Source organism: Dermacentor silvarum, chromosome 9 (assembly GCF_013339745.2).
Source record: "Dermacentor silvarum isolate Dsil-2018 chromosome 9, BIME_Dsil_1.4, whole genome shotgun sequence".
NCBI classification, from domain to species: domain Eukaryota; kingdom Metazoa; phylum Arthropoda; class Arachnida; order Ixodida; family Ixodidae; genus Dermacentor; species Dermacentor silvarum.
Window position 1 is genome coordinate 136,498,559 of NC_051162.1, and position 24,716 is coordinate 136,523,274.

The window sequence follows — 24,716 nt, forward strand, 5'->3', positions numbered from 1 at the left end:
ACCATGCTTCCTGACTCCATTGTTTTGACGGCGAGTTTCCGTGGTCATCAAATTAGGTGTGTTCATGTTTCCTTGTGCGCGCATGATACCATGCTTGTCAATTTAGTTAGTAAGCGAATGTTTACAAGTTTATACGGCCGATAAAACTATTATCCTTTCGTATAGCTGTCTACTAATTTTCTATCGCAGTCGATGCTTCGCCTTTCGGGAAAAACTGCGACTTTTTTCTTGTTTCATTATTTTGAAAACATTTTCCACAACTGATCTCCGCGTCTTTCAGAGCCTGGAAACCCTCGACAACGGCAAACCTTTCACGAGCGCCGTCGGGGATACAATGGCAGCCATAGCCACCATCCGCTACTTCGCCGGGTTTGCAGATAAAGTGCATGGAAAAACGATACCCATGGGTGAGCTACAGTGTGTCTGTATTTCACGTATATCTGCACTGAATAACGTAATTCGCGCACCTCTCCACGAATAATTTGAGAGGCATCACTACACGAGGGGCATGAGCAGTGATGTGAGAGCTTATTTTTTTACTTGAGCGAAGCAAAACTGTTTCGTTGTACTTTCTTTCTAGCAAAATGTTTTGTTCCGTTAGGAGTCGCGTATGGCTGAGAACAAACACAAGACAGAGCAAGAAGGGAAGAAAAAATATCACAATTTCAATTAATGTGATAGCAACATGTTGGAATATTACACGAACTGTAAGGCTCGTATAGCTATAGTGCCAGTATACGAATTGCGGTAAACGTAAGCTGACTAATTAAAGTATAACGTGCCGTGTGGCGTGTGTAGACACATGAGCAGAGAAAACTCGGTGACCGCGAGCAACATCGGTTAGAACTACATGGTCTTGTCGGCGTTGTCGTCTTCGCTTGTCGACGACGCGCTGTCGCGTTGTTCCCCGTACTCACGGCGGGCACGGCGTGTGCGTCCGTTCCACGCTCTTTAGCGCCACGTCTGGCTGCCTCCGGTGTTGAGCTGCAGCGTGCGCCGCACGCGCAGCAGCACATTGTTTCTGCATCTGAACTAACGTTGTGGTCCATGCGCGTATGCGTGCCCGCATTGCTTCATTGCGATGAGCTGGAGCTTTTCGGCCGGCGTTCTGACAACAGAGGGGGCTGTGCGATTTGAGGGACGCGTTGCTTCGCTGTGGAAACCACGCACCGGCAGGTATACCAGCTAATAGTGTTTTAGTTGAGCGCCTTTACGGTCCGCTCCGCTCCGAGTTGCCCCGTTAAGCCATAGCGGAGCGGCGGCCAATTTTCACGTTATACGTGATTCAGCTAGGGCAAACCGTCTGCGTGTGAGCGAGTATAGAAAACCCACCGAAGCATGGAATGCGCATGCGCGAGAAAAACCGAGTGAGAGGGGCGCCAAGCCACAAAGAAAACGGGAAAGTCGGGGTCTCACGGCGAAAAGCGTCATTGGCCACGTGTTTGTGACGTAGTTGGCGAGCCACAAAGGGAAAGAGAACGCTCTCGCAGCGGATCGCGCGTTGGGCAGCCACCAGTGTCGCAAACCACGCGTCTGTGACGTAGTGCCTGTCCAATACGGAGATAAGAGCAATAAGAGACTCATTTTCGCTCTGACGTTAGCATGGGACGGCTGCGTGTGGTTCGTGCGCCCAAGCAACAGCGAGCGTACGAGGACCGGCGTCGCAAGCAGCGGCGGGGACAGAACGAGATTGCGCCCGTGCCGCCGAATGCAACCGTCGACGTCACGCGACGCGATTCTTCTCGTAGCACTTGTGCGTGTGCAAAACATCTTACAGCGTAAGCTGTTATGGGCTCGTTCCAATATCTGTTCCGGCTCGCGATGGTGCCGCCGCCGCCGGTGTACGCCGCCGTAACCGTTATCGCCGGGATCGAACCCGCGCACGCTGCGTGGGAGCCAGATACTCTACCACTGAGCCACTACCTCTGCCACTACTCTACCGCTGCCCGATAGCAAGCGCTTGCTATCGGGCAGCGGAAAAATGCCCTATAAGGCAAGCGCGCAGGAGCGGACGACCCGAGCCTCCACCAGTATGGTGGCGCCGTCTAGTTAAGGCGCCTGCAAACGCAGCATGCGCAGGCGCAGACGACGAGATGTGATTCAGACGAGGCGCGCAATCAACGCGATCCCGAGCTGCCGAGCCTCCGCCAGTATGGTGGCGCCATCTAGTGCCTGCAAACGCAGCGTGCCCGACATGTAAGTTGCAGTTGTGAGGCTTGATCGAGCTCAGCAGACTGCTGTGCAGAGAGCGTTACGAGCCGCAGCTCGCCGTCGACGCCGGTCGGACAGTTCAGATCGTTCTCGTCAAAACGAGGCGAACAGACTGCCGCGAAGACCCTGTTGTGCGTGGTGCCCAAATTGGAGCTACTCTTGAGCCGCTGCACGAGCTTACGCTGTGACTGTGCTGCGTGTGCCGCGCAGGCCTGTGACTTTTTGTGTAACTGTGTTGTACGTGCAGTCGTACCACCGTACCGCCCAACAGAGCTTCGCTGGTCAACCACCTTCACAGAGCGGAATAACCGGTCAATTGTTTTGTTATGCGTTCAGCGTAGCGGAGCGGGCCTTTTGTAGTTGCAGCACACTCTGGCCAAATTCAACGTAGTGAAACAAAATTATTTTTAAAAAATTTGTCCCTTTTACAAAGTAAAAAGAATACATATAATTTATTTATTCAAGAAGTATCTTGACGTGCGCTTGTAATGCGTTACCTGTCCATTTTATCGAGTGGAAAATAAAGCGTCGACTTGGTGAACGCCATGTGATAGCCAGCGAGGTTGCATTCCGCAACCAATCCAATGCTTTCTGAGGCCAGTACCAGACCCCGCACACTCTCGAGTTCACCAAATGGCCACAGAGGGCGAAAAATCAACCGCGGCGCGTTCCAGCATGAAGCGGGCAAGTGGAGCTACTGTAATTTGGTCGCTTACTTTAATTCGTAATTTTTCTGCTAGGGGCGCTCAACGCGGTTCAATGTTTGATCTAATAATATAAATATTATAACTGACAAACACAGTTACGGTGTCATTTTTTTACAAAATAAGCAGTCTATTGTTTTTATTGCACTTCTGTTATTGAAGTCCGTGCTTTGTTACTTGAATAAAGGTTTTGAGGCCTCACTGACGTGTGATCAGCAGCAGCCCACTGGTATCGATTGCAGTCCATGCCGCCATTAGTGATCTGCCGCGTCTCGCCGCGTAACGACGTGTTGCTTAAAAAAAGGGGCTAGCCAGCGCGAAAATTCATCGCTGGAACCAAGCACATTCTGCTTGAAGACTATACCCACGAAATCGGATTAACCTTACAGCCCCTGGGCGTGTGCGCCGGTGAGTATGAAACAGTGCTTTGCATTTTAAACTTTGAATTTCTTTGCGTGCGAGGCGGATAAAACAGATTCCGGTAGTCATTTCTTAAAAGTAGAAATTAGTAATAATTATAAAGTTATTGCCCTTCCAAAGCAATTCAAACGAGGCTCTTGCTATTTTGCCACGTTGCTGAAAGTGCTAACATGAGTACAGCATAAATAATAAAGTTTTGGTTGTTTCTGCATAAATGATACACCGCGATAAATTGACTTCACATTAGTGACATATGTACTTCTGGTGATACAGTTAGATTAATTGCATTTGAGACCTAATAAAATGAATGTGTTTATTACTAGTATCTGGCGGAAACAATTGTCATCTAATCTAGGCTTGACTAAGCACAGCTCACACATGGACACCACTGAAAGAAATGCACACTCAAAACATTGTTGTGTGTGTGTGTGTGTGTGTGTGTGTGTGTGTGTGTGTGTGTGTGTGTGTGTGTGTGTGTGTGTGTGTGTGTGTGTGTGTGTGTGTGTGTGTGTGTGTGTGTGTGTGTGTGTGTGTGTGTGCTTTTCTATCATGGAGCGTTTTGTGCACTGTTTGTCATACATGAATCACAAGCTCACCCACACTTCCACCATAGTAATTGAGGCCTTTTTTTACTTTCAACTCCAGCCTCCAAGACGCTGCTCATATTTGTACTCATCCCTTTGGACTACAGTTAAACCTGCTTATAACGAACCTCCAGGCTTCATATAACGAATTCCTTGATATAACGAAGTTTTTCGATTCCCCGCCGTCACTCCATAGAAGCACATGAATTTGAGACCTCTACGTAACGAAGTGGCAGCGGGAGACCCCCTCGATATAACGAATTTTCCCCTCCGACCACCTAGCGATTTTGCCCCAAATTTTGTCATTTTTGCGCGAGCACCAACCGGAAGCACCTTCTCCGCCGTGATGGAATGCGAAGCGAGCGCACGTGTGCGAGGCGGCCCTGCATCCCTCGACCCGGCGATCTTGCCGCCGCGGGCGTGACGTTTCCCCCTCCCTTCATTCAAATCTGATCCTGCCGCTTGCTGCAGCTGGCCTAGCCCGCCAAGCCGGTACTCTCTCCTTTTCCAGCTGATGTTGCCGACGCGCTGGTAAACGCTGTGGCACATCAGACTCGATGAGCGCGGACACGCGCTGTCAAACGCTGGCGGCGTGTGGAAGCGCCGCTGGAGAAGCGAGCGAAGTGACCTTCGTGCTGTTGTCTATCGCTTCAACGCAAACTGAGCGCCGAGAACACACAGCACACAGAAAGCTACGAGCCGCCGACGCACCTACACTGCTAGACTGTGACCCAACGCAGATCGCTTTCAAGATACGGCCTGCGCGACCGCGCGCCGCCCCGCTATTCCCTCCCCCTTCGCTCCCTCGCCGGTGCCTCGAGCGCAACGGAAGAAGGCGCGCTTCCTCCCTGCTTTTCTTGCGCGCGCGAGATTTAGACGCGGTCGTCGGCTACCCTCGCACGTTTTATTTCGATAGCAATTATATGGACACTTCAACCGGATTTCTGCCGTCGGTGTCGCCGTCGCCGTCGCCGTGAGGTTCCGTATAGATAAAATCTTCCCCGCGCGCCGTATGCCCGAGCGGAAGCGTGCGGGGGACGCGCGCTATCACGGAGAGCGAACGCACTCAATCTCCCACGCGCAAGCAAGGACGGGGGAAGCCAGCGCCGGAGGGAGCGGGGGGGGGGGGGGGGGGGTCTCTCTTGATGTCGGTCTACTTACGCCGCAGCACACCTGCTTACTTAATCAGCTCATGTTTACTACAATTCATATTGCTACCAAAGCCGCTCACCTTACTTCGTATGACATTGCTGTGTTGCTATCGCATTCATTGCTTCGCCCTTAGGGAAACTGTGACATTTGCTATGGCGACGACGACAAATTTCATCGCCACAGCCGTGTGAATTCTTAGCTGGCTTCCAATGTGGAATCAGTGAAATGCAGCGAAGCGATGGAAACTCTTTGTTGACTGCACTCACGCTTGAATGCACAGCACATTACCGGGCTCAACCAGACCATAGGTACAGGCGCTTGCAGGAAATAGACTCTGGCAGGACTTTTCGCCTCCCAGCTAAAGTCAAGCGATGCCAAGCAAGCATGTTTCACCGGATTCGCCTGGGCGCGCGCCTTCACTCGACGCTATGCACATCTTATCGGCCGTGCGGACAGCCTGAACTATGAACGCTGCGAAGTGTCTGATACTCATCAACATCTGTTTTGCGACTGCCCTGTCTACGCATCACAGCGGAAGACGCTGGCTTCGACGCTAGCAGGCATTGGCAGGCAAGCATTGTCCGAAACTACTATTCTGTCCGCAATGTATGCCCGTACAGTAGCATCAATAGCTACAAGGGCTGCTCTGGACTACTTGAAGATCACCGGACTAGACGCTAAGGAAACTACTGTGTTAGTGTATATACGCGTCCATTCTTACTGTCCTCATCATCTTTCATCACTCTTTTTTGTCCCCTTTCCTTTTTTCCCCTGTGGAGAGTAGCAGGCCAGAGCACGCTAGCTCAGGCCGACCACTGTGCCTTTCTAATAACTTATCTCTCCTCAGTGAAATGCGACGTAAGAAACAAACATTACGGGTTACTCTCCAAAGAAACCCGGACAGAGTACATTATACAATGCTCGCACATCTCTCACCTAAAGCAGTGGATACCTTACTTCGCTTCTTCAATGTAATCTGGGAAACGGGAAAAATGCCGAATGAGTGGAAGAAAGCAATTATAATCCCTTTCTTGAAAGCTGGAAAGCATCCTACAACAGCAACCAGCTACAGGCCTATAGCACTCACAAGCTGTCTTGCAAAGTCATATGAAACAATTATAAACATAAGATTGACATACGTCCTTGAAACAGAGAACCTGCTGGACAACCATCAGAGTGGGTACAAGAAAGGGTGCTCTACAACAGACCATCTAGTCCGGTTAGAACACGAGATTCGTACTGCTTTTCTACACAAACAGTATTGTCTCACAGTCTTCTTCGACTTAGAAAAAGCGTATGACACAACATGGAGGTTTGGTATTTTGAGGGATTTAGCGGATTTAGGGATCCGCGGTAGAATGCTTAAATGTCTAGCTGATTTCATGTCCGACCGAACCTTTCAAGTGCGTTTAGGAACGGTGCTGTCACGCATATTCATTCAGGAAAATGGTGTACCACAGGGATGTGTATTAAGCACAACACTGTTTGTCGTAAAAATGAACTCCGTAAATAATGTAATCCCACCCTCTGTAATGCACTCGTTATATGTGGATGATCTACAAATTGCGTGTCGTGCATCGAACATGGCAACCTGCGAACGGCAAACTCAAATCACACTAAACAAACTCACACAGTGGGCATCTGAAAACGGGTTTCGTTTCTCAACTGAAAAAACTATTAGTGTTGTCTTTTCACAAAAACGAGGCCTACAACCAGAACCCGCCCTTAAGTTACAGGAAGCCATCCTACCGGTAAAACAAGAACACAAGTTTCTGGGTATTCTGTTTGATAAAAAGTTGAACTTTCTGGCGCACATGAATAGTCTTAAAATTAAAGGGAATAATGCACTTAACATCCTCAAGGTCTTGTCCCGGAAGCGCTGGGGCTCTGACCGTAAATGCCTGCTACACATATACCGCTCTTTAGTACGCAGCATATTAGACTATGGTAGCATCATATATGGTTCAGCCAGACCATCTTACATCCGACGACTTGATCCAATTCATAACCTTGGACTACGACTGGCAAGTGGTGCTTACAGAACATCACCTGTCCAGAGTTTATACACTGAATGTAATGAGCCTCCTTTACAGCAGCGCAGGGCGCTACTAACATTTTCCTATATACTCAGAATCCAGTCATCACCACAACACATATGCTACAACATCGTCACACAGTGCAACTCACGCTTACACTACACAAATAAACCGAACATGATTAGACCACTTCTGCTGCGATATGAGGAATACTGTCGCGATTATGACATTCCTCATGAGGTCCTTCAGGTTGCTAAAAAGCCACAACGATTACCCCCGTGGTGCGAATTCATAGAGTTATGTGACTTCGCATTAACCCCTCTAAAGAAAAATGACACCCCACACGAACACATCATACAAGAATTCCGCGCTCTTCAGGACAAATATAAAAATTACACAGAATATTACACTGATGGCTCTAAAACAAAAGAACACGTTGGCGTGGGGGTCGTGACAAAAAATTGGGAAACAAGTATTAGACTACCACAGCACGCCTCTGTTTACACGGCCGAAGTCTACGCAATATGGACTGTTGTTAAAAAGATCATCGCTGACAAACACGAAAACACAGTCATATACACTGACTCCTTAAGCACACTGAAGGCTCTACATGTTAAATCTGAATGTGAGCCCTTGTTAGGGGATATTTTAACCCTGGTAAGATCAAACAAATATGGCAGATCAATCAGGTTTTGCTGGGTACCAAGCCATGTCGGAATACCGGGTAATGAAGAAGCTGATAGATGCGCGTCAATGGCAGCACACAAAGACATAAAAAACACAACACTCCCATATAAAGATTGTATCCGCGCAATTCGGGAGGCCGTGAGGTCAAAATGGCAACACGAATGGGACCAGTGTACAAACAACAAGCTACATCTCACTAAACCCGTACTTGGCGAATGGAAGTCATGTAGTCATCAGAAACGTTTCTTTGAAGTAGTTTTGTGTCGACTACGGATTGGGCATACACACCTCACACACAATTTTTTGCTCACAAAAGAAGACCCACCAATATGCGAGAACTGCCAAGAACCGCTCACAGTGATGCACATTTTACTAACATGTAAACATATCGAAACAGAGAGACGAAACCTTTTGCAAAACTTATACAAGTTACACATACCGTTACACCCTGCCTTAGTTTTAGGAGATGAAGCATTAGTGCCATTATCAGACCTTTTTAAATTTCTAGACGATACCGGCTATTTAAACAGGCTATAGACCAACACAGCCTTTGCTGTTTTTAAATTTTTACTCATAACACCTTGTGTTTGGCGCAGCATAGCCTTAGTCGCTTTTGCGCCACTAAACCCCAAATAACTAACTAACTATCTCCAAAGAAACCGCGCAGATAGGTCCCTTGTTCTCGAATGATGTATACGCAGGACAACTTTCATTTTTATAATAACTGATAATTACGTATGTATCAGTCGAAGCATTTGGAGCTGCGGTGGTTCTATGACTAACATTCGATGCCGAGCACGCCGCCGCACGCCAGCCTTCACTCACAGAAGAAAACGGCTCTATGCCACCTCTTAACAGCTTCGCCGTAAAAGCACAAAAGGAAAAGGCAGTCATCATAAAAATGGATTATTGAGGCTGAGGAGTTTGGAGCACGCAGGCTCCCAGGCCAACAGCACGACCCCACTGCACTCAAGCTTTTATGCTCCTTCGGTCCGTAACGCTGGCAGCCCGGTCGGTAGCCATGGTCTGCACGACCGGGTCTCCGGAGCGCAGCAGGGTCTCCCACTCCTCCCAGGTCTTCAGTTGCTCTAGGCCCCGCGGGAGAGGGGCCGTCGGGCAATGATAAAGTAGATGGAGAGCAGAAGCGTGATGTTGAGGACTGCAGAAGTTAGGAAAAAATGGTGATAGTGAGAAAGAGTGCGAGGAGAGGGGAAACCAGCATCACAAGCATATTGCGAAATGGTACTTGTACAAATCAGGAATGAGCTGAGCTGACTTGTCATTTACACTGGGCTTTAAGGAACCGAAACACTCGAGACTTGTGTGCAGCTTCCTTCGAGCCTGCTTGTTTGCACTACGCGCCCACGGTTTTACTGCACATTTATGAGGACGGCTCGGGTGATAGATCCTCTCGTCACTGAGAAACTTATCGTCAGTGCATTCCGAAGGAAGCATGCTCTTGTAAACTTTGAGTGTTCTCCACTTGATGAGTTAACCCCATGGCGTCATTCTAAGGCCACCGTTTCCTTTTCACAGATGGAAGCACGTTCGCCTACACACGTCGTGAGCCTGTCGGCGTCATCGGTCAAATTATACCTGTGAGTCGACACCCGCTCTGTTTGGCTTATGTGCTTGTTCAGTGTACGCGATACGGAAGTTACGTTCCCGTCTTACTAATGCTGATTTATTTGTGAATGTGTGCTTCGGGTGAAATTTTAAAAAATCCTTCACAGATGTATGCCAATCTCCCCAACTAATACATCGAAGACAGCGAAGCTGTTAAGCGAGTTCGCACACCCTTCGGAAGGACTAGGGTCTGTTTGCCTCGCTCGAACACAGAAGCAAGTGCTCCAGCGTTCGAGTAGTAGTAAAAAGGAAGTGTACTTAGGCAAAAATACCTTAAGAAATACAGGTTACAAACATACAAGTGTGGTGGTTCGTGGGCCCAGGGACTCAGATACAGGAAGCAAAGCCATAGACAGGACAAACATTTATCGACGACAGACGGCAACAATTACACTTACGAAAAGCTACAAGATACTGTACAATTTCTATAGTGGACAGTTTTAGTTACACGTACGTGGAGACTTCACGTACGCAAACGTGAACAGTCTACGTACCTTACGTACACGCCATCTGAAACGCCTTTAGCTACACGTACGCGACGCACCACGTAGCTGCATCTATCGGGAAATATGAACAATTCAATTCAAGATGAGTATTTCAGCGAAGCCAGTGATGTGCATTGATGCATGCCGGTCATCGTCTCCGCAATGCCCGGAAGTGTGTTGTGCAAGCGTTATCTGCTGTTATCGTTGGCATGGAATGAAATAGATGAACAGTCATCCTGTCGCCGTGTTTCCATGCAAGCCATATGCGCGCGCTCAGCACGCTATCGCTTGTTCGTGGTCTCGCGAAACCCCGCGCGAAGCTGTCTACGTGCGCAAGAAACGCACGTAAAAAATCGAATCTCACGTACGTCCGTGAGACCAGCGCGCGGCCGCTACGTTCTGCGCATGCGCACTGCTTACACGTAGAAGCTCTACGTACGCAAAGCCTCTACGTGCGTGTAACTAAAGCTGTCTAGTGTCCACGCAGTCCACGACTCACGCAAGCTATGTCAGTGCGTTTCCTTCGGTCATTTCGTAAAATTGTCACTCACAATACTGGTGACGATGACGGGGGCGCCGGGGCTTGCAGATGCAGCGTTGTTTGTATGAAGAACTCGTACAGGCGGCCAGCGCACAAGAAGATGAACTGCTCGAGTGACTAGTGTGGTGAGAACTGCTAGTGTGGTGAGATACGTCGGTTCCTGTTCTCAGTGTCAGCGTCGCAAACTCCCAACCTCTGCTCCTGCCGCCAAATTTCTGCCTGTACCGTGTCCCACCGCACCATTTGAGGTCGTTGGTATCGATCTTTACTGGTCCCTTCCTGTTACTGCAGCTGGCAATCGGTGGGTAGTGACCGCGATCGACCACCTGACGCGCTACGCTGCAGTGAGACATCAGTGATCACTGGCTCAGCTTCGGAGGTTGCCGACTTCGTCCTTCAAGCTATAATTCTGTGCCATGCTGCTCCTCGAGTACTGCTAAGCGACCGTGGAAAGGCCTTTCTCCTCCACCTTTTAAACGAAGTGCTGCGCGCTTTTGGTACCACCCACAAACAGCTTCGAGTTACCATCCATAGACTAACGGCTTGATAGAGTGACTTTATCGCACGCTAGCCGACACGATCGCCGTATATTTTCAACCTGATCACAATAATTGGGACAAGCTTCTACCCTTCGTCACTTTCGCCTACAACACCGCCGTTCAGCGTACCACCGGCTACTCGCCATTTTATCTAGTTTACGGATGGTCGCCTACTTCCCTGCGAGACGTTTCTTTCTTTGATTCTCCTGTCAACCCATCTGCATCGTCTAGCGAAGAATTCGTTTCACGACTCTCCCAGTGTCGCCAGCGTGCTCGCGTAAACACAGCGGCCAGACAACAAGACCGGAAGATCATTTACGACACCTTCCATCTCGTTGTGTCCTTCCAACCTGGTGACGAAATACTTCTATTGACGCCCCTTCGCACGCCTAGATTGTGCGACAAGTTTCAGCCGCGATTCATCGGACTCTACATAGTCCTGGAGCAGACATCGCCCGTGAATTATCGCGTGATTGCTGTTGTCGCCACAACAGACCGCCGTTGTCGCAGCACCGAGGTCGTTCATGGCTCCCGCATGAAACCCTTCACGCGGCGTTCTTCGTCGCCTTGACCTGCGGCCAGGATGGCTGCTTCCACGTGGGGGGGGGGGATTAGTGTGGACGTTTAGTACGCATGTCTTCTTAATCTGTATAATATCATCATCATCCTACGCTGCTCGATCCTCATCTTTAGTTCTGTGTCATCATCATCATCGGGTGTGCGCCTTTGCTGGTTCGTTGCAGAGGAGTACTCGGGCCGAATAAACGTCGTGTCAACAAAGACGTCATCATATATATATATATATATATATATATATATATATATATATATATATGTATGTATGTATGTATGTGTGTGTGTGTGTGTGTGTGTGTGTGTGTGTGTGTGTGTGTGTGTGTGTGTGTGGTGTGTGTGTGTGTTGTGTGTGTGTGTGTGTGTGTGTGTGTGTGTGTGTGTGTGTGTGTGTGTGTGTGTGTGTGTGTGTGTGTGGAGAGAAAGAGAGTCAGATGGTTTTGTGGTTTGCCCCCACACTCAAGGACTGTTGGTAAGTGACTACCAAGCTGTTGCCCTAATGAAGGCACCTTGTCGACCTGTTGTCTCCAGGCTTCGCTTGTTTGCCCACCATTGGTAACCTCTATCTTCCTGTGTGCCATTTGTCTTGTTTTGACTTCGGTTTTGCTGGACTGTTGTCTATAGGCGCGTTACTTACACGATGAATACATGGGTTCGCCTCCGTTAATATCTCTGCCCATCATTCTTAGTCAGCTTTGATGACCCCTCTAGCGCAGTGCACACGGGCCTACGCTAGAAGAATATTTTTTTTACTACAGCAGCAGTCTAATCGTCATAGTTGGCAACATCAAATCAAAATCAAATTATGGGGTTTGACGTGCCAAAACCACGATCTGATTATGAGGCACGCCGTAGTGGGGGATCCGGTATAATTTGGACCACCTAAGGTTCTTTAACGTGCACTTAAATCTAAGTACACGGATGTTTTCGCATTTCGCCTCTATCAAAATGTAATGTCTATTTAACGAATGCCACCTACAAAGGTCTTATTATTCTTTCAATAAAGTTTATCTACTACTACTACTACTACTTAACGAATGACATTTGTTGAACTTAATGTCGTTATCATCAGACGGCGAAATGTCGTTTGAAAATGATGACAATAATCAGAAAAAAACAGGCAAAGATAGATTACACCACTTCTGCCTAATTATTTTTATTTTTCAATAATCCTAAATTGCTTTGAAATATGTGATCCGTCGTTTTACACAACTAATTTGTCGAAACTGCCTACTCTAGTCAAGTCAAGCTGAATATCAGGTAGGCAACATGGCTCCTTCAGTCCACTGTGTGCAATGTGTGCGGCTCGTTTTCTCGGCATTCTCGGCGAGCACCATAATGAACTACATATGCACAGACACTAAAGTATTTCGAGGCAGCTGAAGTGGCCGTGGCCGGTACGTAAAACAACTCGGCTGACACTGCTATGGCCAAAGCCAAAGAGGGCCGTCCGGTTATTGGATCGGGAGTAGCGTTCTAGAATTGTACGTTGTGACGCGCTTTAACGTCAGTAAAGTAATAACTACGTAGTAAAACTGACAGAAGAAAAAAAATTATTAAACACTGGAGGAGTATGTACTGTTTGTGAAGCTTACCGTAGGCTCCTAATGTCGAGGGTCCACATTCGATTCCAAATCAAATGAGAATAAGTTTCGCGAGCTCATTTGTTTACAAATGTCGTTTTCAACTAATGTGATTACATTGTGCCGTGTGTAAGAAAAAAGGAAATGACATTTTGGGCAAGTATAATTCGTTGGAAAGGATTTGCCGTGTGGCAAGGGCATTAGTCTCGAATTGTTCGATGAGCCATAAATATGGCAGGAAGCTTTTTCGGTGCACAAAACGCGATATCCGCAGTCAAATTTCTGGTTTCTTTTATAGGAAATATTAATATAGAGAATCTTCTTACTTTTCCTTTATCAGTAGGCTTCACTGCAACAGTCAACGTGGGAAAGCCAGCTTACAAAGTCTAAGCTTACACTGATCCCCCTTAAAGTCGGCTTCACTTCTAAACACAAATGCATTGCTGGGAAGACATTTTTACAGGAGCAATTTAAGCCATCCTATATCAAAATGTGAAGGCCCTAGGACCTTTTTTTATTATTTCTTTAATTGTTTGCTGTTGCCTCGAGGCGCGCGCGTGTCCAAAATTCAGAAACGCTCGGTTTTCAACGTTCCCCTCAATGTTGCCTAGAACCAAAGTACAGCCACGGCCGCTGGATAAAACTTTTAGGGGCGAAGCTCCTTAGGGTGTGGGTCTGTCCCTCCTCTGTAGTAGTAGTGGTAGTCGTCGTAGTAGGTAGCCACGTCTACTTTTATGAGAAAAAAAATCACAGCATATCCACGGGGTGAATGATGATGAGTGGGCGAAGCTCCGGAGGGAATCATCGGATCTCCCGCTTAAGGGGACGCTAGCACAAACGCGTTAGAAACGTGCAGTACTCTCTAGTAAGGGGGAGCGGCCACAGCGTCTTACGCAGCCATTTACACATGCCGGAACGTGCACCGCGTTTGCCGACGCCATCACATGACTGCTGAGAGAGTATACCCCCCGTATTCATAAACGCTTCTCGACTTGAACTTGACTTGCCACCGCCTTGGGCAGCGCGTTCGAAACGCGTTGAAGGTAAGGCGGAGAGGCCACAGCGTCTTACACCAGCTTCTTACACGTGCCGTAACGCGCTAGCACAAACGCGTTAAAAACGCGCTAGAAACGAGGCCTTTCGTTAATGTTGGGTATTTATTGCCATCGTGGTGCGTGTGTCTATGTGCGCTTCGTGGCGTAGTGGTTAGCGCCGCGCGTTCGGAAGCGAGGGGTCCCTGGTTCGATTCCGCGCTACGGACACAACTTTCGGAATTTTTATTGCGATAGCAATTATTTGGACACTCCAAAGCAGATTTCTGCCGTCGCCGTCGCCGTCGCCGTCGCCGTGAGGTTCCGTATGACGTCAATGGAGATGAAATCGTCGCCGCGCGCCGCCGAACGCTGTATGTGCGAGTGAAAGGGCGCGAGGGACGCGCGCTTTCACGGGGAGTGAACGCACGGCGGAGAACAAACGCGCGTTCTGTGCCGTGCTCCCTTAAGGGCTGCAGAAGTAGGCGTCTCTTTCCTCCTTTACAATCACCATATATGTAGGCGCTAACCACTACGCCACGAAGTGCACATGGACACACGCATCACGATGACTATAAATACCCAACATTAACGAAAGATTGCGCGTTTCTAACGCGTTTGTGCTTGCGCGTTACGACCCGTGTAAGAAGCTGGTGTAAGACGCTGTGGCCTCTCCGCCTTACCCCCGTATTCATAAACGCTGATGGCGTCGGCAAACGCGGTGCACGTTCCGGCATGTGTAAACGGCTGCGTAAGACGCTGTGGCCTCTCCCCCTTACTAGAGAGTACTGCACGTTTCTAACGCGTTTGTGCTAGCGTCCCCTTAAGCGGGAGATGGTGCAATTATAATGAAGGGCGCTGTTATAAAATAGGAATGACGTCACATATGGCGCGTGTCATTGGTGGAAGTCAATCGTTCGATTTAGTGCGGCGAGACTGGGCGAATTACACGGAAGATTCACGGTTTACCGATGATTCCCTCCGGAGCTTCGCCCACTCATCATCATTCACCCCGTTTATATGCGATCTTTTATTGCGATAGCAATTATATGGACACTCAAAAGCAGATTTCTGCCGTCGGCGTCGCCGTCGCCGTCGCCGTGAGGTTCCGTATGACGTCATTTGGAGAATAAATCGTTTATTATTATACATAAGGAAGAGACGCTTAATTCTGCAGCCCATAAGGGAGCACGGCGCAGCGTCGTAGGGGATAGGGGGAGTAGGAGGTAAAGAAAAAGAGAAGAGAGATAGCTCAGGGGGCTCGTCCGCACATGGGTAGGCAGCAGAGGCGGCAGGGACCGGCAAGGGCAGGTACGCTCAGCGGTATGCTGCTATCCCACTCGCCTCCACGAACTCCACGAGGCAGTGTAGTGCGGGGAGATGGTAGCGGGATGGGAACAGCAGGTTGGTCAGTGAGTCAGCAGGAAGTCCCTGCAGTCTATAGGCTCGGATGACCTTCGAACGTTCCTGTGCTAGGGCTGGACAGGCGCAGAGGAGGTGTTCGAGTGTCTCGGGGTCACCGCATCGTTGGCACGAGGGGGAGGCGCTGCGGCCTTTGGCATGAAGCCTAGCTGCTGTCCATAAGCAGCCAGTCCGGAGTCGCAGCAGGGTGGCTCTGTCTCGCCTGGTGAGGCCAGACTCGGGGAGCAGCTTGGGTCCCTTGCCATTTGCCACCCTCGGGTCGGGGTGGATCGCCAGTAGAAGCTGCTTCAGTCGTGGCCTCGAGTAGTCTGAAGCCGCCACTGATCGAGTGAATGTGACTCCTGGGTGGTGGGCAGCTTTAGCGAGGGTGTCCGCCTCCTCGTTACCAGTTATGCCCACATGGGAGGGCAGCCAGTGAAAGGAGACGGACACTCCGGAGGAGGCGAGCGCCGAGAACTTCGCGGTCAAGAGGGACCCCGTCAGTCCAACTCGATGGCAGTTGGAAAGGGACTGCAGCGCCGGTTTGCTGTCGCATAGCACAGCAACCGGCCGTGCAGGAGGGTCCTCAGCCAGGAGGTCAGCCGCCAGGTGAAGCCCCGCCAGCTCCGCCGCTGTCGAACTCTCTGGGAACGGCAGACGGCATTGCCTGCTGATGGCTCTGGCAGGGATGACGCACGCCGCTGCTACTGACCCATCCGGCATCACAGATCCGTCGGTGAACACCTGCAGCCGACCCTCCAGTTGTTCCTCGAGTTTGCAGGATGCTGCCTGCTGCAGAGCGGTCACAGGTGTCCCACGCTTTGTAGCCCCATCGAGGGAGAGGTGGACCTCCGGTGGCCGGTGGTGTGGTGGTGGTGAGGGAACCGCCACTGGTGGGTGAGTCACCGTCTGCTTCGCAGCCTACCATCCGTGACGATGGTAGGCTGCGAAGCCGTTCTAGGTAGGGCCCTGCCATCAGGTGCCCGGTGTAGCCGGTCCAGGTGTCCCAGAAGAAATCGTCGCCGCGCGCCGAACGCTGTATATGCGAGTGAAAGGGCGCGAGGGGCGCGTCTTTCACGGGGAGTGAACGCACGGCGGAGAACAAACGCGCGTTCTGCGCCGTGCTCGCTTAAGGGCTGCAGAAGTAGGCGTCTCTTTTCTCCTTTACAATCACCATATATGTAGAGCAAACGAGCCTTCTTCCGACGCGCGAGAGGCCGTGGGGGAGGGGGAGGGAAGGGAGGCGACGTTTAGCTGCGGCACGAAGTGCCTATTTATATCAAAGGCTCCGGCAACAGTCACCAACGCCGCACGCATTTTGAGCGAACGCGGGCAAAACGCCGATGGCGTCGACAACAGTTCTGCGTGTTGCCGATGCTGCTGCATGTCCAAGTTTATACAGCTGATAAAGCTACTATCATTACTCCGTATAGCTCTCTACAAATTTGCTATCGCAATTGATGCTTCGCCTTTCAGGTGAAACTGCGACAACTTTTTTAATGTATCCAGCGGCCGTGGTACAGCGAAACACCATCCGAATTGGAGGATGCTTAAACTTCGCCTTTAAGAGTGGAACTCGAAAGCATTCAAAGATCCCTGGCTGCTTATCAGGCTTTTTTCTCGTATATTCAAATTACAATCCGACGCTATCATGCCTGTAGGTTGTGGTTAAGTCGTACTTTACGATTTTTCTGACGGATTTTATCTTTGAGAACATCAGTTTTTTTTCACTAACGCCTTGCGCCACTCGGGAGAGCCTGTGTGGTCGGGGTGGTTCGGGTTGATGTGGTTCGGCATGATTATTTCCGCCAGACGCCGATGCTTAACGCTGACGCCGAAGCCGACACCGGAGTTTCTGCGACACGGGGCCTTTAACGATATCGCGTTAATATGCATATCGATTAGCATTTTGTCTTGGCACATGTGCGGCACGGAGGCATTGCGTTGCGTTTAAACGTAAATTGTCGGAGAGCCCATGGCTGCAATCGCAGCAGGACGTTCGTGCGCCTTTCAGTGTTCTCAACCTCAGCGGGCTTTTGTCCGCAATAGCCAGTGTGGCCTTTCTCTGCGGCAGTGGAACGTGCCTCTCTTAATGCTGTCGTGGAAGCTGGGCCCTGCACTGGCCATGGGCAATACGGTGGTAGTGAAGCCGGCGGAGCAGACTCCGCTGACAGCACTGCTGGTGGCCAGCTACGTGGCCGAGGCCGGCTTTCCACCGGGCGTAGTCAACGTGGTTCCAGGCTACGGAGAGACAGCGGGCGCCGCCATTTCCAGCCACCCGGATGTCGACAAAGTGGCCTTCACCGGATCCACGGAGGTATGCTGGGCGACTTTTTCTTGCGATAGCAATTTCGCGGACGGAGGAGCGTTCACGCTGTCGTGCTGCCCTGGTATTGTCCTCCAGAGAGGCGCAGTGCGTTTAACTGCATGTACTGGTTTTAAGAGGAAGCTTTAAAGCCTGTTTCACATGATGCGATGGAAATCGGATCATGTGAAACAGGTCGCATGTGACAGAAATCGCAGGTCTCGACCCTCTGCACGTCGCACCTATCGTCGCACAGTGGTCGCTGCGATATTTCGTCGAAATTGCGCCGACACCCGTCAGAGCTATTTCGCGGTTTGTTTTTGGAAATGGCGTCGGTCTCTCATCACAACGTTTATAGATGCATTTTTTATTTCTAAATGTTGGCTTAAGAAGCCTTGAACAAATTGAGTGGCGCCGTGGATTGCGCAAGCGGTACGTGCTCTCAGCACCGACACACGAAAAAGGCAGATGAAAACTCGTCGGTCAGATTCTGTTCTGTGATTTTATGCGTTTGTTGACATGCTACGTTGCTAAACAAACGACGTTATTATTGCGATAGCAATAATATGGACAAACCAAGCGCATTTCTGCCGTCGCCGTCGCCATGATGCTCCGTATAAAGTCCAAACACGATAACATCATCGCCGCGCACTACGCTGTACGGGTATGTGCGAGTGAAAGGTTGCGAGGTTCCGCTTCTAGAAGGGAAGACGGGGCGGAAGCGCGCCGTCTTCTGTGGCGCGCTAGGCACGGGGGGGGGGGGGGGGGGGGGGGGGGGGGGGGGGGGAGTTCTACTCTGGCTGCTGCTGCTGCTGCTTACGGCGCGGAGGCGAGGGCGCCGTATCTTGAAAGCGATCTGCGACCTGGACAAAGTGCGCGCCCGAGCGGGCCTCATCTTCAACGCGATCTGCGATGTGGACAAAGTACGCAGAGTGCCGGTATAGCTTCGTATGTACTGTGCTTTCGACGTTTAGTTCGCGCTGAAGCGAGAGACAACACAAAGGCCAATTTGCTCGCTGCTGCCGGCGCGCTTCCTTACTCCAGCGTTTTGACAGCGAGTTTCCGCGGTCATCGAGCGAGATGTACTTATGTTTACCTGTGCGCGCGGGACACCATGCTTGTTAATTTAGTTAGTAAGCGAATGTTTGCACGTTTATACGGCCGATAAAACTAATATTCTTACTTTGTATAGCTTTCTATTAATTTTCTATCGCCATCCATGCTTCGCCTTTTGGGCGAAACATTTTTTTTTCTTCACGTTGGCTTGGCGTGCTAGTAGTATGCACTTTGTCATGCCTTTCCATTATGCGCATGCGCTGCGAGTTGACTACGAGGTGTGTCTCACAAGAAGACATGACCTTCGGATGTCGTCCCAATTTTTTTGTTTGTTGTGTACAAGCTACTCGCGATATACGAAAACGCAACTGTTATAGCGCGATATGCATTTATGGGCGGAGCCTTTTAAAGAATATGCAACTACGGTCAAATGCTGTGTCGAGGAGATATGACAGCATAGTATCGGACGTTTCAACGTTGCGCTATACGCGCCACCATTTAGTTGCAGTCGGTTGGTTTCGGCTTTCACGCGTATTTTTCCCGGTGAATTATCTCATTTCAAGGTTCTGTTACTTCCGCTGCCAGACGCGACGGCTTATCAAGCTCGCAAAGCGAACGTGCAAACTATATATATATCGTAATGAATTTTCTACAATAGCTTATTTAACGGTTTCACTAGGAATAAACAGCATCGTCGACTTAATTGCGAAGCGTTAATGCGCGATAAGTATCATTTAAACAGTTCTATCTGTTTTTTTTATTATTTCTTCCTGCACAGAAACCACTAAACCTTCAATGTGTTGCAGACTTTGTGTCCTTACTGCGCCTTTATTAACCTTCGCTTTAAAGGGTAATAGCATATTGCAATTCATGCCTGGCTGCACCGAGTATGGATGAAGGTCCTGGGAAGGGTGCCCGTGTAAGGTCGGGGGGATACTGTTTGGCGGGCCAGTACTTCTTAATGAGTGGCGTGGAGCAGAGGTAGAACACGCGGCCTCTAATCTGAAGGTCGTAAGTTTTAATCCTCCTCCAATCCACTACATTTCCAGGCATGGAGTGGCGCCTGACATCGACAAAAAATATCGCCGAGAGCTAGTGCGGTTGTACTAGTTCAGGTGCAGCGAAATTAGGAAGGCCCACTAAGCTTCAACAAGGTCACTCCCTCACCAGAACAGGAATTGGCCTCCCTGGTGCAGTATTCGGCCACTACCTCCCTCATGACTCTTACAATTAACCCATGGCCCTCAGTCCCCAGCGGTTGCGGAGCACCTGACCAAGGCGGCGGTCAGACCTGCGACGCGGCAGAGGGTGCTAAGAATTTCTGGGTCCGGACAGGCCGCCACTGGAAACTGAACCTGGCAACGTTCAACACGAGCACTCTATCGAGTGAGGCTTGCTTGGGCTATTTGAAGAATTATCAGGTATTGCCTGGGATATTACTGGCCTTAGTGAGGTTAGAAGAACTGGTGAGGCTTATACAGTGCTGACTAACGGCCATGTCCTCTGCTACAGAGGCCTTCCAGATAAGAGAAAATTCGGAGTAGGATTTCTAGTCCATAAGTACATAGCGGGCAACATTGATGAAATCTACAGCATTAATGAGGGGTAGCAGTCGTCGTAATAAAGCTGAATAGGAGGTATAGAATGAAAGTAGTACAAGTCTACGCCCCAACCTCCAGTCAAGACGATGAAGAAATATAACAGTTTTATGAAGATGTTGAATTAGCAATGAGAAAGGTGCGAAACTCAGTATACTGTATAGTCATGGGCGACTTCAATGCAAAAGTGGGGAAAAAGCAGGCTGGCGAGCAATAGCCGGGCAAGGGATGCGAACTCAGTATACTGTATAGTCATGGGCGACTTCAATGCAAAAGTGGGGAAAAAGCAGGCTGGCGAGCAATAGCCGGGCAAGGGAACAAGAATTCAGGATCGCCAGCCAGCCTCTAGAGTCTGTAAAGGAGTACGTTTATCTAGGTCAATTACTCACAGGGGACCCTGATCATGAGAAAGAAATTTACAGAAGAATAAAATTGGGTTGGTGTGCATACGGCAGACATTGCCAAATCAGCGCCCCCCCCCCCCCCCCCCCCCCCCCCCCTGATGGAAGAGAATTTGGATTACATCGCGGTGAGCAAACCATGCCTCTACAGACGCCATATCTTCATTCGTTCGAAAAAGCTAACGCGACAGGTACGTTCCATAGCAAGCACGATAAGCTTGTGAACGCGGTACCACCAGGATTACAAGTAAATCTACTCAATCCCGCAATAAAATCATTGTTTGGCTGAAATGTTTATGACTGCATTTTACGGTGTCAGTCGCTTACGCGGGTACAGCTTCTCGGCGTTCCTGTCCGAAAGTCGTCATTGAACGAGGAAATCACGAAGGAAAGTGAAAGAAAGAGGAGTGCGATGCATAATCATGAGGTTATATATGCACAAAGAACGAGACAAGCGCTTGTCCCGTGTGTCTCTTTCTTTGTGTATGTTTTATTTCGTGCTGCTATATCTTCATGATGCAAAACCAGCTGGCCCTATCTTTCACCTTGCGAAGTAGAGGCCACATGTTGTCATTTAACCTCGGTGTCGAACCGAAAACCATACCCGAACGGCAGGCGAGTAGCCAGGGGGGGGGGGGGGGGGGGGGACTGATGGGGCCTCAGCCCCCCCCCCCCCCCCCCCCCCCCCCCGAAATTTTTACGTGCTGGCATGCACCGCCGACCAAAACTACCACCGACGCCGGCAATCATTCTGGATTTTGTCTACAATGTCTTTTTCACGCTCGCAAAGACATTTCGGCACGAACATTGCGAACTCGGGCTAGATTTCGTGACAACGCCCTTGCACCTGGAGTCACGTAACGCAAGGAGCCCCATCCGAGCACAAACTTTCAACGGCTTTTCGATAGCGAGCGGGCGCGTTGCGTCATCTCGCAACGGCCGCGGAATCTACGGAACGCATGGATTTCAATTACGAAACTTTATAGGTATAAAGTTCTTATAAACTTTTGACTCGAAAGGTGCGCAGACATTTCCAAACGCATGCTTTACAAGATTTTCAAATCTAGAACTTTATGGGGTTAATGATCTTATAAACTTGGGCCAACTTGCGCGCACTGGAGCCCTCCCGTCCAAGCCGTTCCAGAAATGGAAGCACGCGCTCGCAATCTTCCACACACGAAAATACTAAATATCACCGGGACTGTCAGCTAGCAGCTGATACTTTTCTCCAAACATTTTCAGGAAGCGTGCCCAATGTGATTGATCAGCTGGACCAGGGCAGGCAAAGTAAAATATGAGAAAACAGAAGAAAGTAAACGGCTTATTATTGAGAATTTTTTTTTTTTTTTTTTTTTTTTTTTGCGGGCGACAAGGTCTGGCTCTCCGTGGCCACAGGGACAGGGGCCCTATGGATGTAAGCAATGCCCCTGCTGAAAATACAGGCATTTTCAGAGTGCTTCTTCGCATGCGAGCTGATTGTGGAGATACATATCTGAATAACCATTTGGAAAGTTGCCCCAGTAATGCCTCGTATTTAAGCCCAGACGCACAAAACCAAATTATAGAAATTTGTGGTGACATTATCAAAGAAAGCCTAGATTCAAAAGCAGGCTGCTTCTCCATACTTCCTGACGAAACGACGGACATCGCTGGAATCGAACAGCCTACTGTTTCTGCAAGGTACCTAAACAAGTATGACAACGACATCAATGGAGTGTTTTACGTTTTAGCACCGGAATAGATGCCCATCTCTCATTGCGACAGAAGGTTCTATGTAAATGTGTAAATACTGCTGCATCTTCTAGTCACCCTTTAAGTGACCACTGCCAGCGCAGAGAGAATATTTTTTTAGCAAGAGTTTACTAAAAAAAAATGTCACAGTTTCGCCCTAAGGGCGAAGCAATGAATGCGATAGCAACACAGCAATGTCATACGAAGTAAGGTGAGCGGCTTTGGTAGCAATATGAATTGTAGTAAACATGAGCTGATTAAGTAAGCAGGTGTGCTGCGGCGTAAGTAGACCGACATGAAGAGAGACTCGATGACCACGAGAAGACGCGTGTGAAACGGTGGTGTTGATGAGAAGCGCTCCCCGTGGGCAGCGCGTGCGAAGGGACACACCTGTAGTGATGCACTGCCGATCCGGGCAGCATTGCATGTGTAGCGTGCGTTGGAAAATGTGGCCCGACTATTACTAACTGAATGAACAAGCGTGGTGTGAGCGCGCACAAACAAACATGAATAGATCACACTGAATGACAGCAGACAACGACTGTCAAAACGCTGGCAGCAAGCGCATACGCCGCAGCGGCGAAGTACGTGCGGTCTATCGCTTCAACGGAAACTGAGCGGCGAACGCACGGCGCATAAAGGTCAGAGCCGTGGGGAGATAAGAGACGGTGCGGGCGGAGCGACGAGCGTGGTTGTTGGCAGAGGAGAAGTGCGCCCCCCCCCCCCCCCCCCCCCCGCTCCCTCCGGCGCTGGCTTCCCGCTGCCTTGCTTGCGCGTGGGAGATTGAGTGCGTTCGCTCTCCGTGATAGCGCGCGTCCCCGCATGCTTCCGCTCGGGCATAAGCGCGCGGCGAAGATTTTATCTATGGGGAACCTCACGGCGACGGCGACGGCAGAAATCCGGTTGAAGTGTCCATATAATTGCTATCGCAATAAAACTACTTGCGCTCTACAATGTCTGTGGAACGCATGGTTAGGCTGGCGCTTCTATACACCCACAGAGACGTCAGCATCAACGTGTCCGAAGTCATTGACCGCTTCGCTCAACTTTCCCGCCGAGAGAAGTTTGTCCTTAGATAGTGAAGCAGCAAAAATCAATGCAAGTAAAAAGCACTGTTCCTTCAGGACCATAAGTTCTTAATTATGAAAACGTATGACGGCTCATTAGCTTTTAAAAACCGCAGAATTTTTTGCCGTTTATTCTAGCAGTTAGCACCATGATCACAATTATCACGCGAATACAAAAATTACGAGAATACCAATAACCAATTTTGACCGACCTTGCTCATTGAAAGCCCGGCCCGCGCGGCGTTCGCCAAAAACAAACTCGGATATTGGGTAGTTCAACTTGCCGCATCATCTGTGGCCTTCGTTTGTCCGTTTCTTTCATTTTCAGCTACCTGCTTTTATTTCTTTTTTGAAACGAAGGAATACCCTCCTTTAATTTAGGGCGCAGAATAATTGTTGACGTTGTGCAGGCAGTTAAATTACACATTTTCGTACTGATTTATGCATTATTCCTCTATTATTCTACCCACATGGCGCTGTCGCGACCGCTGCATGGCTCAAGTACATAACACGATTTCTGCGATCATAGTTATGTTCTTGCCTAGATCATCTGTATTTCTATGCGCAAAGTTACCATCTGTGACTGAGCAACATGTTTATTTGTCTTATTTGACGCATTATATACACTGACGTTTGCTTAAATACGTAGATTTATTGGAGACTCATACGTTTTTTTTTTTTTTAAATATCGTATTGGGAGGTTTTCTGTATACAAGCAGTGAACTTTGTTTCCAGCGACTCTTTTTTTGCCCTTTGGCGAGTTGTATCTTCGCATTTGTATATTCCATTCTAGCTTCGCATTTCTAGTACATATTTTGCAGAACTCCCACTTTTTATTTGCACTCACTGCTGCGAGTATTAATTATCTCGGTGTAATTACAATACACGACGAGTTACAGCTGCTCCTGCGCAATCGATTGAAACGAGGGATAGCGTCATTGAGGTTTCTTCCTGGCCGTTGCATATGTAGAAAAATGTGAACAAT

The 24,716-nt window shown here is 49.3% G+C and overlaps 1 protein-coding gene across 2 annotated transcripts in view; it reads left to right on the plus strand.

Annotated features, from left to right (window-relative positions):
• The window catches only part of LOC119464424 (aldehyde dehydrogenase, mitochondrial-like), a 126,656-nt gene that overhangs the window by 30,667 nt on the left and 71,273 nt on the right, over window positions 1–24,716 (plus strand). For both annotated transcript variants that reach the window (XM_049656425.1, XM_049656426.1), the window contains exons 4-6: window positions 281–407; window positions 9,331–9,392; window positions 17,648–17,890. In XM_049656425.1, the coding sequence (XP_049512382.1) occupies window positions 281–407; window positions 9,331–9,392; window positions 17,648–17,890 (432 nt within the window). The remainder of the gene's footprint in view (window positions 1–280; window positions 408–9,330; window positions 9,393–17,647; window positions 17,891–24,716) is intronic.